The sequence below is a fragment of the Lontra canadensis genome, unplaced genomic scaffold (assembly GCF_010015895.1).
Source record: "Lontra canadensis isolate GAN:19392208 unplaced genomic scaffold, GSC_riverotter_1.0 scaffold111, whole genome shotgun sequence".
In the NCBI taxonomy this organism is placed as follows: domain Eukaryota; kingdom Metazoa; phylum Chordata; class Mammalia; order Carnivora; family Mustelidae; genus Lontra; species Lontra canadensis.
In genome coordinates this window covers 1,832,723-1,848,610 of record NW_022631105.1, presented here as the reverse complement: position 1 = coordinate 1,848,610, position 15,888 = coordinate 1,832,723, and the positions used below count along the sequence as shown (strand labels likewise).

General features: G+C 45.4%; 1 protein-coding gene across 2 annotated transcripts in view; it reads left to right on the top strand.

Moving 5' to 3' along the window:
* The first annotated feature begins 3,060 nt into the window (after positions 1 to 3,060).
* RNF32 (ring finger protein 32) overlaps positions 3,061 to 15,888 on the top strand; it is a 38,906-nt gene continuing 26,078 nt past the window's right edge. Inside the window, exons 1-4 of one of the 2 annotated variants that reach the window (XM_032840205.1) lie at positions 3,061 to 3,206; positions 4,884 to 4,970; positions 6,019 to 6,283; positions 9,939 to 10,081. In XM_032840205.1, the coding sequence (XP_032696096.1) occupies positions 4,956 to 4,970; positions 6,019 to 6,283; positions 9,939 to 10,081 (423 nt within the window). In that variant the 5' untranslated portion in view covers positions 3,061 to 3,206; positions 4,884 to 4,955. The remainder of the gene's footprint in view (positions 3,207 to 4,883; positions 4,971 to 6,018; positions 6,284 to 9,938; positions 10,082 to 15,888) is intronic. The other variant, XM_032840206.1, reaches the window with a different exon arrangement.

Sequence of the window (15,888 nt, the reverse complement as noted above, 5' to 3'; positions counted from 1 at the left end):
ACCAACACCTCTGGTCCTCTACCTACACCCTTACCTGTGTCTTGTCTTCTTCAGCCTTTCTCTTTGGATCATTCCCAGAACGTTCAATTCATGTCTTGAAACCCTAAAATAAACGGGTCACATGAGTGCTTTTGCAAAGCACACAACAGCACACCACCGGGTTTTTAGAAAATGCAAACATAGTCTAGCAACCTGCAGTACCTTAGGCCCATCTTTAGACAAACGAAACACTAATGCCTTCACACTAATAAATCATCAAGAGCACTTTTTGGGAGTGAGACCAAGAACAGAACATACCATCTGGAGGAAGGATAAGGGACGCGCTCCCCGCGGCATCTTCTTCAAACATCAACCACGTCAGCACTGATTTTGTCAAGAATTACAAAGAGTATTAATCAGAAGCTTGAATTTCCAAGCAAAAGCCTGCAGAGAAATATTCTATGTAGCTAACAAGAAAGACCAATGTCTTTTGGATGGAAAACATGCTGGGAGTAAAACTGTTGAGAGATTTTAGACACTCGGAGGGAAGGGGGAAATTTTTAATGGGGATTTTTCTTAGAACTTTATAGAGTTGAAGAGAGATACCTTAGTATGGGTACAGAGAATAGCAGGCACTGTACTAAGCACTTCATATACATAAGATGGGGTTTTTTTTAAGATTTTATTTATTTATTTGACAGAGATCACAAGCAGGTAGAGAAGCCCGCAGCGGGGCGGTGGGGGGGGGGGTCGGGAGGGAAGCAGGATACCCGCTGAGCAGAGAGCCCCATGCAGGGCTTGATCCCAGGACCCTGAGACCATGACCTGAGCTCAAGGCAGAGGCCTTAACCCACCGAGCCACCCAGGTGCCCCCATAAGACGGTTTTAATCTAACCACAGGCATCAGGTGGTTAACAGGACCCCCACTTATCATTCAAATTATTCCTGTTACAAGTAACAGAAAACCAGCCCCAAGCCGGCTGAAGCATGCAGGAACCCTAGCCACATAGGGAGGTAAAATCACTGAGTGGGGCTGGCTTTGCGGCACTCGCTATGTTGCCAGGGCTTGGTCCCTGTCCCGATCTGTGCGGTTTCCTGTGTGATTCTCTTCTACAGCTCACAGGTTGGCCCCACAGCACCAGCTCTCACGTTGGGATGACAGGAGAGCTGGCACAGCTCTAGTTTCATGTCTTCTCGTTTCTACGTCTGTAGGAAGAATTACAAGAATTTTCCAGTTGCTCCCACAAAAATACTGAATTCACCCGAGTGGCCCCGTTAGGTCACATGCCCAGACCAGCTGTGTCAGTGTGGCCAGGACACTGATTTCTGACTAGCTCAGGCCGGTCATATGCTCCATCCTAGAACTGATGAATCCCCAGGGCTATTGCTAAAGGGCAGGCAGATGTTGACAAGAGAAGTAGAAAATGTCCCCTTTATGTATAAGGGACCCATAGTTTCGGAAAATGAAGTAACTTCGCAAATTCAGACCTCTAAGAAGTCAGACTAGATCTGAACTCAGATCTACCTATCTAAACCCAAAGCTTTCTCACCGTGTCCTCTGCACAGTCCTAACAGTCACAGAATGAAAAACTCTCAGGTCCACAGAGAGACCCCTAAATGCATTCTAGACCCATTACCACTGCAACATAAATCAAGATTACAGTATTTGTTAGAAAAGTTTAAATAACTTAAAAATTAACTTAATTATGAACTCAATTTGGTTTCTCAAAAAAAATTTAGTTTTTAGTCTGTCTTTTGAAAACTTCCAAACAGGACTGGCCAGCTTAGGAAATTTAATTGCACTATGAAAACAGGAGAAGCGGAGCTTCAAGTAACCTTGTTTCACAGTGGAAGACTATTTATTCCAAAGTCATGTCAGACATTTTCACTTTAAGGTCTTTTAATGACCAATGATCAATTTCTACTCAACTTGGTAACTTCCGTAGAACTTTCAGAGAAGTAAAAAGGGGCGGGGGGAGAGACTACTTGCATTTTGCATGTCTTCTTTATACTTTCAGCTGAACTTTATTTCAGTAACCGTCCAAACATAAGTTTAAATAACACAATTGAGTCACTTCATTCGAAAAAAAAGACGAACGTCTACTAATTTCTGCTTCTGGCCATGACGGAGTTTTAGGGACCAGACCAACAGCTAAAGGGGCAGACGGAACGCGGGGACCCACGGCCCTGGGGCCGCCGTCCTCGAGCGCAGGGAAACCACGTGAGGCGGGTTTCCAGGCCACGAGTGAGCAGACCCCCGGCGGGTCCGCGGACACAGACTCAAGGCCCACAGGAGGACCCACGCGGCGCCAGGCGAGCCCTGAAGGCCCGGCTGGGGTCTCCCGCCACGTTCTGCCGGCCGCCAGCTCCAGGCGGGGAGCAGGGCACAGCGCCCGCCTCCGAGCTCCCGCGCGGCCCCCCGAAAGTGCTCGAGTTGGCTCGGGTCCTAGGGACCCCGCGGCGCTCGGGCGTCAACCCCCCGCCCCCCACGTGACTACCTCTGCGCCCCACGCACGACGCGCAACGTCACGCCAGGGCCGTGAAAACGCCCGCAGGGACGCGGAGCTGTGCGGGGCGTCCCGTCCAAACGGCCAGCGCCCACGGGAGCAGGACGCGGAACGCTGGGAAGCACCCGGAGACGCCGACAGGTGCAGACAGGGCCCTGCGGGGGAGGAGACGCCCCGCAGGTGCTCGCAGCAGGGGGGACCCGCCGCGACTTGAACACGCGTGAGCCGACAGGTGCACACGCGCCCGGAACGGACCGAGGTAACGGCGCTCGGAGGGACGGCTGAGAGCCCGTCCAACGCGCTGAGACCCCAGATGTCCGCGGCTCGGGGACGTCCACCCAGGGCGCGAGCGAGCGCGGGGCGGCCTGCGCGGGGTGGGGCGGGGAGCGTGCGCCGCGTGGGAGCGCCCGGGCGGCCCGCAAGGCCGGGGAGGTCGGGGGCGCGGGGCCGAGCCGCCGAGCATGCGCGGTGTGGCCCCGAGCTGGGCGCCGCGAGGGGCGGGGCGCGGCGGTTGAGCATGCGCACCGGGTTGCTCGGCAACGGCTAGCAGCGCGGAGGCCGAGGGTCGGGGTCGGTGCGGGAGCTGCCGGAGCGAGCGGGCAGGGAGGGGCCGCGGGGAGGGTCCTCGGTCCGCAGCACCGCGGGCTCATCGTGGCCGCTGTCGCGAGGGCGTCAAGGCGGGGACGGTGTCCCGACGTGGTGACCGGGCGGCGCCCGCAGGTAGGGGTCCCGGAGAGCGTGGGAACCCGGGCGCGCTGGGCGCTCGGGGCGACTGGTCCAGACACCAGGGAGGGCCACCGCGACGGGCCGCCGGTGGTTGCCGGTGGTCGCCCTCGCTACCGAGCCCGGGCGCGGTTTACAGCGGGTCTCTACGCGCCGGAAGGCACCGTCCCCCCGGCGGCGCCGCTCCGACGCCGGCTCCGCCCCCTGCGCGAGGACTGCAGCGGCCGACGGCTCCGCCCCCGACGCCGGCTCCGACGCCGGCTCCGCCCCCTGCGCGAGGACTGCAGCGGCCGAGGGTCAAGCGACACGAGGACCTGACGCGCCCCCGGAGCGGTCGGGACGCCGCGGGCGTGACGGGGCAAAGCTGTCAGCTCCCGGAGGAGACGCTGCGGGGAACTGCGGCCCGTGCGGAGGAGCGCCCGGCGGGCCGTGAGCCCTGGCGGCCGGGCGCGCAAGGAAGGTTCTGGAAGGGCCCCCGGCGGTCTGGAGACCCCGGCCCACGTGTGCGGTCGGCGCCGCCCGGATGTCACGGGCGGAGGCTTCTCACACGCGCCTTGAGGCCAGAAGGGACCGCAAGCGCGGCGAGGACGCGGGGAGCGCGGCCGGCGGGTTCCTGTGCGGGACGCCCCGCGGCTGTCTCCGCCGCCGCCACGTGTGCAGCCCGAGGCGGCCGGACGCCTGTGTCCGACCCCGATGCGCGTCCAGGTCCCTTGGTCCTCACAGCCGCGTCTCGAGCGCCCCGCGGCCACGGCTGTTCGCTTCCGTCTCGTCCTCGGGCGCTGCACCTGCCTGAAGCCGAACGGACCAGGTCGCTGTTTCCGCGGGATTCACGGGGACCCGGGGCAGAACCAGCGCTTGCAGCGTGTCTTCTGCACGGAGCCCCTCTCGGGAGCTGCACACAGCGGGCTTCATCGGGGACTGTGTCGTCACGCTGTTTCCTGGGGACGCGGCTGCCAGTCCGAGGCGGCCAGTGTCCGGAGCAGCCAGAGTGAGGCTGGACGCCAGGTCGGCCCCCGCGGCCTGTCCTGAGTGTCCCAGACTGACCGCTGGCGGCCCGTACGCCGTGTGCCCCAGGGCGCACGCGGTTCCCCACAACCGTGCGCCGCACTCCGGAGGGCCCGTGCCGCTCTGTCCCGGAGTGTCGTGTGTCCCCTCCCTCTCGTCTGACCTGCACATCCCGGTGTCAGTGCTCTCTCCCTGAGACGCGCTTCACTGACAGCGCTGCGCGGGGCCCCGTCGGGGCAGCGTGTGCCTTCGGCCCAGGTGGTCGTCTGGGGTCCTGCGGTCGAGCCGGCATGGAGCTCGCTGCTCGGCGGGGAGTCTGCTGCTCCCTCTCCGTGCGCTCTCAAAATCTTCAAAAAAAGTATTTCACTTAACTATTCTCTGATCTTTTCAGCTTCACATTTGTCGTACGTATTTATGTATAACATTATCTGAGCAATGGATGTTCTCCTTCCAGTGCATATGCTCCCTCCAGCCCGCTGGACCTTGGAGGGCGGGGCCCAACCCGTCACCACTGGAGTGAGTCTCGCTGGAATCCAGTGCGTCGCCTAGACCAGTGCTCTCTGGGCATCCCGTATCCGGCAGACTCTCAAACGGATCTTCCCTCCGGACTTCATAAGAGATGTTGACACGCTCTCTAACTTGGACTTCCTGTTGCTTCTGTCTTTACAGTGGAAGAATTAAAGGAATGTGGCAAGATGATATAACTTGATAGAGCCGAGGAGCAAGTGTGCCTGACTCAGCATGTCAAAAAACAAGGTACAGAATCCTGTTTGAAAACAGTCTTTTCAATGAATCTCGCCATCTGCAATCACGTGGATGGAACTGGAGGGGATTCTGCTAAGTGAGATAGAGTTATCCTGTGATTTCACTCATATGTGGAAGTTACGGCTCAAAGGGGAAGGGAGGGAAAAATACAACAAGATAAAATCAGAGAGGGAGACAAACCATAAGAGACTCTTAATCATAGGAAATAAACAGGGTTGCTAGTGGGGAGGGGGAAGGAGGGTGGGGGACTAGGGTACCTGGGGGAAGGGCATTAAGGAGGGCACGATGTAATGAGCACTGGGTGTTGTATACAACTGATGAGTCACTGACTTCTGCCTCTGAAACTAATACTACACTATGTGCTAATCAATTGAATTTAAATTTTAAATTTTTTTTAAATAAAACAAACACTGTTTTACTCATGACTGTTTTTTTGTATTTTCATTGTACTTTTTTTCTCATTATGTTAGTCACCATACAGTACATCATTAGTCTTTGATGTAGTGTTCCGTGATTCATTGTTTGCCTGTAACACCCAGTGCTCCATACATTTTAATTCAGCTGTTTGAAAGTATAAAAATATAGTTGCAAACCTTGCTCCAATGAGGAACTATCCACCATATACCGACTGCAAGCACTTCATAGGCGCCCAGCAGTTTTATTCTGTGTTAAGTTTTTGCCAAAAGAGCACGTACTTAAACGCAGGATTCGCTTTCATATTATGGAAGCAAGATTTTGCCTGGAGACTAATTTAATTGTAGTAAAGCAGAATGTGTTTAGGCATGCACAGCTTTTATAGGTCATAATGAATTAATTCATATATTTAAGACCCTTGCAAACAATTGGAAAGACATTACTATGTCACCAACGTAAATGAGGAGACTGGGCTTTCCCACACTTCCGTAATGTGGGTCAAGCATCCTGCACCATTACATTGGGTCTAGTATCTCACCCAGATTGAGTACTAAAGCTTAAGGTTTCTTCCAAATGATATATTACAAAATGTTCCATAAATAAGGCTTTTTCCCCTAATTTTTAGGGTCATTCATCTAAACAAGATAACTTAGCAGTCACTGCAGTTGCTTTACAAGATCACATTTTACATGATCTTCAACTTCGAAATCTTTCAGTAGCAGATCATTCTAAGACAAAGGTACAAAAGAGAGAGAACAGATCCAAATCTCTAAAAAGAAACACAAAAGCAATAATAGATACTGGACTTAAGAAAACTATACAAGGCCCTAAAGTGGAAGATCTAGAAAAAGAATATGTTCTTGATCCAAAACCACCACCATTAACTTTAGGTAAGTTAACCTTCTCCTTCATATTTTGGCTTATTAGAGCTAAGGAATCTAGTTGAGATTAATACTATAATTTTTCCTGGAACAGAAATGATTCTAATTTATAATCTTACAGAAAGAATGTATGTACAAAAGTTTAAAAATGATGATGGGGATGATATGAGCAAGAAAATAAAGATAGAACTACATAAAAATAAAAATAGTAGAATACAATCAATATCCACTAATCCACATAGGTGGAAATTAATCAATCAATAATGGAAAAGAAAAAGTTCTCTCTTACAGTAGAATGACAACTGATAAATACATAGATGGGGCCAGAAATAGAAAATCCCCATCCGGCCAACAGCACAGTGAGAACAAGTGTCAGTGGCTGCTGAGACATAGGGTGTGGGCACGGCCTCCCAGTGTAATCACGCATCACGGAAGCACAGCCACCAACTACTGGGGACCCGGTTATAGCAGCACCCTATCCACGTGACCCAAGTGCCATCACCAAAGGGACACATGCTGACATGCCCCCCAATCTCATGCTCTAAGAAAGGTGCAGCATCCCCTCCAGGGTATTCTTCCCAATATGCGTATCTGAAGTTAACCACGAGGAAATATCAGACTCACCCAAATTGATGGAAACACTACACACTTCCTGGCCCCTACTCTTCAAACAAAAGTATCAAGTCAAGGAAAGCAAATGAGGAGAGAGACACTGTCCCAGATATAAGGGACGAAGGCGACGTGACAACTGAGAGCTATATGTAATCTGAGTCCAAAAAAAGGACTTCCATGAGACAAGAACAAAATCCAGTAAGGAGTACAGATTAATTGCCAGTGTTAGATCAACGTTAATTTCCTCACCTTGATCGTTGAACTAGGGATATGAAAATACTAACATTTGGGAAAAGTGGGTAACAGGCCCATGAGGATTCCTTATTCTGGCTTTACAACCTTTTGCAAGTCTCAAATTATTTTAAATGGTAAATTTAGAAATAGAAAAGATTTTTACACCATGCTGGGCATGGAAACTAGGTTTGTCAGGGGGCGCTGCTCCCTCATGCAAGTGTGATGGCTGCAGGAGGCCCAGGGAAGCCTGTGGGCTGCTGCACGGTGTAAGGGGAGCCTGTGGCTGCAGCAAGACCAGTGGCCACTCATAACTTCCCGCTGCACTGCAGACAGTGCTACTTGTCTTCTAGGAAATGGCACAGCCCGAGAACATGCAGACACTGGGAAGAACGTGACTCAGTCATGTAGTGGGTCTCTTGTGCATATATAATTTATGGAGACAACCAACTAGATGATTGTCATAGTTTAGCAGGAAAGGTTTAAATTAGACATCAGGAAGAACTTCCTAATTTGGAAAAAGAGTGAGGTTAAAAAAGAGTAAATGAGGTTTTTTTCCAGAAGCTTTTTGTGAAAAAGGAATTTTTAACTATTATGCATATTAGCTACCAGTAACTGTTGAACCATATGCTCTTTGTTATTCTCTATACATCGTATTGCACTCAGGTCTCTTCTTGCTGATTTCGTGGAGCTCTTTATGTATTCTACATACTAATCCCTTGTTGATGGAGCCACTGAGACCTCTCAGTCTGGCACGGTCTTTTAATTTTAGGTGTTATTTTATATTGAATAAAACCTTCATTCTGATTACTGTGAAATCCATCAGTTTTTCTCTTTATTGTTTATGCTTTGGGTGATTTAAGAAATCCTTACCCATTCTGAGATCACAAAGGTTTTCAAAACCACATTTTATTTACCTTTACAGTTCGCCTTTCACATTTAGACCTCATCACAGTTTATTTTGCATACAGTATTTGCAAAACCATTTGATAGAAAAATTTACATTAGATTTTTCCCTAAAACCACCCTCTGTCCTTTCTTGGTTGACCAGCAGCACCACATTTTGCCTTTCCCAAGTTTTCCAAGTTCATGCAAGAGAGGGAGGAAGGGTCAGGATGTATGATTAGGGGATTCTGTTTCTATGTCAGGATTTTACTGTTTTAATTCATAATAGTTTTGTAATATGTCTTAATAACTGGCATAAAAAGGCCCAAAATTCATTCCCCAAAATCTCAGAAGTATATTCTTTCCATACCCTGAAACAGAGTGGGTGATCTTCCGATTTCATCTTTGTGGAGACATTCCTTCTAAAACCTCCCATTACTTTGCTCCCCTATGGCCCAGTTGTTCTGTGGGGCTGGCACAGAGCCATTAGCCTTGGATGTCTTTTTGGCATCACCCTGTGGGCTAATACCCTTCGGTTCTCCTGCATTAGCTCCTCTCTCTCTGATCGTACAGCTTCCCCTTTTTGTCTATGCCCTCAATGGGGTGAAGCCACTCCTCCAGCAGCTTCCTGGAAAAGAGTGCAGAAGAGACCAGTGTATAAGCTTATGGGCACAAAGGTAGCTTTATCCTATCATAGTCCATTGATAGCTGGTAAAGAATTTCAGTATGGGAGTCCTTCTCAGAATTTTGAAAGATTTGCCTTCTTGTGTCTGTGGTGTTGGTGGTAAGTCTGATCTAATTCTGACTTCTGACCCTTTTTGAGACCTGTTGTGTCTCTCACACACAAAACTTTGAAATCTGCTTTTTGACCCTACAGCTGTGATGTTTCATAGTGGTGGGATTTGGTGTGAATCCTTTGTTCTGGGCCTTCCTGGGGCCTCTCAAACTAGAAACTCACATCCTCTTGTGGGAACTGTTTTAGGCTATTTTAAGATCTTTACTCTTGATTTTCTGTTTTCTTTATGGAATGTCTGTCTTTCAGATGTCAGGCCTCCTAGTCTGGTCCTTTAGTTTTCTTATCTTCTGTCTCCTGTGTTATCTCATCTTCCTACTTTCTATGAGATTACTTTAACTTTCTCTTCCAGTATTTGAGTTGACTTTCACATTTCTACTATAAGATTTTTGATTTTTAAGAGCTCTTTTTTGTACTTTGAATGTTCCTGGTACAACTTCCTGTTCTTGTTTTGTAGATGTAACACTTCACTTTCTATCTGAAGAGAGCCCACAGGGTGGCACTGTACCCATTCCCTCATTTGGGGGTGGTGTGAGGATGGACATTGGTGCTCGCACCCTGCCAGCACTGTGCCCCAGCTGCGGCAGCTCCTACTGGGACGTAAGCTATGCTTGACGCAGAGGGGACACATGGTGGGCTCTCAAATATTGCTGAAGTAAGGAATTGATCCTGACGATAATTATACATTGTAAGAATTTTTAGCAAGAGAAGAACCTGACAGATACTCATTCTGTGAAGGTCACTGGTGGCAAAAACAAAACTAAACGAAACTGGCAGAAGACAACACTGAAGCCTGAAAGACAAATTAGGTGAACAGTGAGAACCTTTGGCCAATACATGTGAAAGCCTAGTATTCTTCAAATTTCCTTCTGAAAACTGGATAGCAGTCCTGCCTCCTGTAGAGGACATTGTGAACATGATATAGGTGTGGGGAATCCTTCATAAATAAAAGCATAAGCCACAAATGGAGGTATTATTACCATTGACTTCTATGCACCATGGAAGATTAGCATTCAACATTTGGTGGAATTACATGGTATGTTTTACTTTCAAATTTGTTTACACAATGATGTCATTAAACTGTATCTGAGTTCTATATTCTAAATAGATTGCAAGTTCTGTTTCGTATTGTTTTAACTTCAGCACAGAAGCTGGGCCTCTTTGAACCTCCCACACCGCTACTATCCTCAGATGAATGGGAAAAAGTGAAGCAAAGATCCATCCTGCATGGGGACTCGGCGCAGCCGTGCCCGATATGCAAAGAAGAATTCGAACTTCGCCCCCAGGTGTGTAGCCTGAAGATCAGATAAGCAGGCTTGGGAACTAGACTGAGCTGGAGCCTAAGATCCCAGGTTTCATTTTTCTAGTTTCTTCTGCCTATCTGACCTCAAATACTTTTACGTTTTCTTTTCCATTAATTAAAATGTGTGTGTAAGAAAGGCTAAACACCCTTATCAAAGAGTTTTGTTTATTTACCAAATGATATTTTCAAGTATAAAGTTCATACAAAAGGAATGCTTCCATTCTGCTGGCTGGAAATAGCTGAGGAGGGACTGGAGGCACCACTAAGAGGAGGCCAGGGCAGGAAGAATGAAAGCAAATGGAAATTTTAAGTTGTTTTGTGAATTGAAATGATAAAAGAAATGAAAAACTAGGCTTGCATATCTCCAAAGAATTTGTGTAAGAATCTTTAAGTAAAATCTTTTAATAATCTTTATTCGTAAACTTTACCACAAGAAGGTTGATGACATAATAGATAAAATGCAATCAATCTCGGTCATAGGTTTCCCTGTACATACTATGTCTGCCTAATCTATTGTCATCTCCTGGCAGTTAGGGACACTTTCACTGCTAGAATTTTGTGTTTTATTTTAAGCTAGTGGCTGCCCTACAGTGGTTTTCCATGTGTGCAGCATTGTGATTCCTACGGAGCAGGCACTTGGACATTTGCTGGGGAAAAAAACCGCAAACAGAGTCAAAGCGGGCCCAAAATTTATAGCCTGGGAAACTTCCAGCTTTACTCTCTACCTGACACTTAACTCTCAAACTTAATTTGTTTTAATGAGTTTCATCGTTAACAAGTTAGTTCACAATCATAAAACGTTTGTTCTTCACTAATTTAATTTTACAAGTTATTTTAAGTATACTTACTGTATTCCAGTGCTCTATCAAGACCTAATCTTACATATATGAAAGCTAGGTATTTTCGTAAAATGTTAACCCTTAAACCACAGAATCATCATCTAGTATAATTTAGTATTTTAGTGTAGCAAGAGTTAATAGACCCACACGGAGCCTTTCCGGCCCCAGCAACCTCCTTTTTTACTGTGCTGTAAGTATTGAGCCCGACTGCTGTATGGCGGATGAAAACTTACACTGAGTGTCAGAGGCAGGGCAGCGGGGGGCTCAGGGTACATCATCCCCACCATTTCCTCTCTTCTGTTTTTTATACATTTCTCACTAAATTCTTATTTCCGCTTCGTTAGATATAGATGCTTGTGTTTATTTTGCGTTTTTAGCTAGTTACTGTCGTTGTGCTCAGGTTTTCCCTTCCTCATGCACAACAGTCGGCGTTTCCCCAGCGCTTGATGATTTCAGTACTTCGGACTCCAGTAGTTGTTGCGCATCACCAAGGGGAGCTCTGTACCCATTTAACAGATGAGGAAATAAGTCTAGCGCTCCACAGTGGGGTGGCTCAGGAAACGTTTGCATGGTCAGCTAGAGTCTAATCCCAACTTCTAGGACATCTTTAGTGCATTTAGGACAACTTAATCATTCATTGTTATCTCAGAGAATGTTTGCCAATAACAAACATTTATGGACATGTAGAAGTCTAATACTTTAAATATATGGAAGTACAAAGTTATTCAGTACAGATAATCAAATATCTATTGATAAAACACCCAAAGACTATTCTAGAAAGGAGAAGAGTTAAGATGGAGGAAGAGTAGGGGGACCCTAAGGTTGCCTTGTCCCTCAAACACAGCTAGATAATCATCAAATCGTTCTGAACGCCCAATAAATCAGTCTGAGGACTAAGAGAACAAAACCACAAGTCTGTAAGTAGAAAAGCAGCCACCTTTTGGAAAGTAGGAGGTGCAGGGAGTTGATCTGAGACAGCTGCCACTGTGGGAACTGCAGCAGGAAAGGAGCCCTGTTTGCAGAGACCACCGCGAGGGATTATACAGAGCAGAGTGCAATATCTGACGAAGTCTCACGTTTTAGAAGTCTGCCACCGCCGGGGTCATGCCTGGCTTAAACATGCTCAGGAGGGTTGGCTGGGTGGACCCAGGAGTGAATAGGGTGGTCTGAGGTTACCCTGGGTTGCGAGAAGAACGGGTGGCATCAACGTGCTTCGCTCTTTGCAGGCGTAGGAGCGGGGACTTTGCTTGCAGGCCGAGTCCGGGTGCCCGCTCTCTGCTCCACCTCACCATAAACTCTGCACTGCTGTGTGGTCCTGTGACCACTTTCCTGGCATGGTCCAGGCAAATGGCAAAAGCATAGTGAGACACTCCCCCAGAGGAACAGCATGGTTCCATGCCACAGGAGTCCCTAAAATTGTGGAGTGATAAAACCCAGTCCCGCCTGGGATAAAACAGGTTGGACGCAGGCAGAGGGTGAAGGTAGGGATCTGAGGGAAGCTGGGAACACAAGAGGGGTGACTGATTGCCCTTCTGTGGGGGCTCACCGAAGAGTGAAGGGGAGCCAAGAACCTTCCGTTCCAGGGCAAGAGAGCATGGCGCTGCCATATTCATCCCACCCATCAATGACAAAACACCTCAGGGAGCAGTACAGTGCAGCCGAGTGGAGACTAGCACGCTTACACCAAGCCCTGCCCCCCTGCGCCCTGCAGGTGCATTTCCACTAGAGCAAGTCATCTGAGAATCAGTGCGACGAGCTCCTGCCCAAGAAGGCCAGCACAAACACCTTGCAGGTGCCAAGTCTACTGGTCATAGAGTACTGCAAAGCTTAATTAAGGGGAAATAGGATTTAGCTTTCTTTTTATATTTATTTTTTTCTAAATATAAATATTATATATAACATTATATATAATATATAAAATAAAAATATATAAAATATTTTATATAATATATAATAAAATATATAAAATATAGTGACATATATTATAATAAATAAATAATAAATAATAAAATTAAAATAAAAATAATAAAATAAAAAATAAATATGTATTTATATATTATATATTTATATATTTATTGTATATATTAAATAAATATATAATATGTAATATATAAAATAAATATTAAAAATATGTTTATAAAAATATATAAAATATTTTATATATAAATCTCATAAAATTATATAAAATATATATAAATATATTACTATATATTATATAGAATATTATATATAAAATTATATATTATATATAATATAAAATATATGTAAATCTTATATAAAAATACAAGATATTTTTTTATTTTTCAATTTTTTAAATTCTTTATCTTTTTAATTTTTAATGTGTGTGTGTATATATATATACATATGTATATATATAGAGAGAGAGAGTGAGTGGTGTTTTTTGGTGTTGCTTTTTTTTTTTTTAGATCTAGCCTCTTTTAACAAGTAGACCAAAACACACCCAGGATCTAGTTGTGTTTTTTCTTTTTTTCCTTTTTTTTCTTTGTTTTCTAAGATGGAGGAATTCACCCCAAAATAAAGAACAAGAAGTAGAACTGATGGCCAGTGATTTTCTTTTCTTCAAATCTAGTTAGTTAACATACAGTGAAATATTGGTTTGAGGAGTAGAATTCAGTGATTCATCACTTAACATACAATACCCAGTGCTCAACATGAAAAGTGCCCTCCTTAATGCCCATCACCCATTCAGCCCATCCCCCACCCATTCCTCCATCAGCACTCAGTTTGTTCTCTATCTTTAAGAGTCTCTTAAGGTTTGTTTTCCTCTCTCTTTTTTCACTTCTCCCTCCCATATATTGACCTGTATTGTTTCTGAAATTCCACAGATGAGTGAAATCATACGGTATTTGTCTTTGTCTGACTTTTTTCACTTTGCGTAATATAACTCCATTCACATCACTGCATATGTATAGTAGGACTTCGTTCTTTTTGATGGCTGAGTAATATTCTCTTAGGTATAGATATAGATATACCATTTCTTCTCTATCCATTCATCAGTTGATGGACGTTTGGGCTCTTTCCATAGTTTGGCTATTGTTGATAATATGGCCAGGGATTTAATCAATACAGATATAAGTAAGATGTCTAAACTAGAACTTAAAACAACAATTCTAAGGATATTAGCTGGGCTTGAAAAAAGGGATAGAAGACTCTAGATAAATCTTTACTGCAGAGATAAAAGAACTAAAATCCAGTCAGGATGAAAGGTAAAATGTTATAACTGAGGTGCAAACCTGAATGGATGCCATAAAATGAAGATAGATGAACCAGAGGAACAAATCAGTCACATAGAAAATAAAATTATGGGAAGTAATAAAGCTGAAAAGAAGGGGAAAAGAAAGGTAATGGATCACCAAGGTAGACTTAAGGAACTTAGCAACTTATTAAAATGCAAAAACATTCGTATCATAGGCATCCCAGAAGATGAGAGCGATAAAAGGACAGAAGGTTTATTTGAGCAAAGTATAGCTGAAAACTTCCCTAATCTGGGGGAGGATACAGACATCAAAATCCAAGAAGCACAGAGAATTCTATAAAATTCAATAAAAGCTGGCCATCGCCAAGACATATATCACAGTCAAATTCACAAAATACACAGACGAGGAAACAATCCTGAAGGCAGTAAGGGGGAAAAAAGTCCTTAACCTGTAAGGGAAGGCAGATCAGGTTCACAGCAGATCTGTCCACAGAAACTTGGCAAGCCAGAACATAGCAGAAGGAAATATTCAGCATGTTGAATGGGAAAAATATGCAGCCAAGAATACTTTATCCAGCAAGGCTCTAATTTGGAATAGAAGGAAAGACTAAGAGTTTCCCAAACAAAAAGGAGCTCGTGACCATTTGACCAGCCCTGCAAGAAATATTAAGGGGGACTCTTTGAGTTGGGGGCGGGGAGAGACCAAAAGCAACAAAGACTAGAAAGGAACAGAGACCATCACCAGAAACACCAACTCTACAGGTAACACAATGGCACTAAATTCGTATCTTTCAATAATCACTCTGAATGTAAATGGACTAAATACTCCAATCAAAAGACACAAGGTATCAGAACAGTTAAAAAAACAAGAAATGCTGTCTATAAGAGACTCATTTTAGACCTAAAGACACGTGCAGATTGAAAGTGAGGGGACAGAGAATCATCTATCATGCTAATGGATGTCAAAAGAAAGCCAGAATGGTTATACTTATTCATATATTCATTTATTTGAGAGAGTGTGTTCACATACGGGGGGTAAGGTGGGGGGGACAAGGAAAGAGGGAAAAGCAGATTCACTGCTGAGCAGGGAGCCTGACATGGGGCTTGATCCCTGGACCCTGAGATCATGAACTGACCCAAAGGCAGATGTTTGACTAAGCCACCCAGACACCCCAGACAAACTAAATCTTAAAATGAAGACCATAACAAGAGATGAAGAGCATTGTATCATAATTAAGGGGTCTACCCATCAAGAAGCTCTAACAATGGTAAGTAAATATTTATGCCCCCAACTTAGGAGCACCCAAATTTATAAATCAATTAATAATAAAGAAGGACACTTGGGTGGCTCAGTTGGTTAGGCATCTGACTCTTGATTTCAGTTCAGGTCACAATCTCAGTGTTGTGAGATCAAGCCCCACATCAGATTCCATGCCCAGCGTGGTGGATTCTCTCTCTCTCCCTTTCCCTCTCCCTCTGCTCCTCTCTGCCCTGCTCATGCATAATATCTCGAAATATAGCAATAATAATAATTATAATAAACACAAGAAAACTGATAATAATAGAATAATAGTAGGGGACTTCAACACCCTACTTACAGAAATGGACAGATCACCTAAGCAGAAAAACAAGGAAACAATGGCTTTGACTGACACACTAGACCAGCTGGATTTAAAAGATATATTGAGAACATTTCATCCTAAGGCAACAGAATACACATTCCTTTCAAGTGCA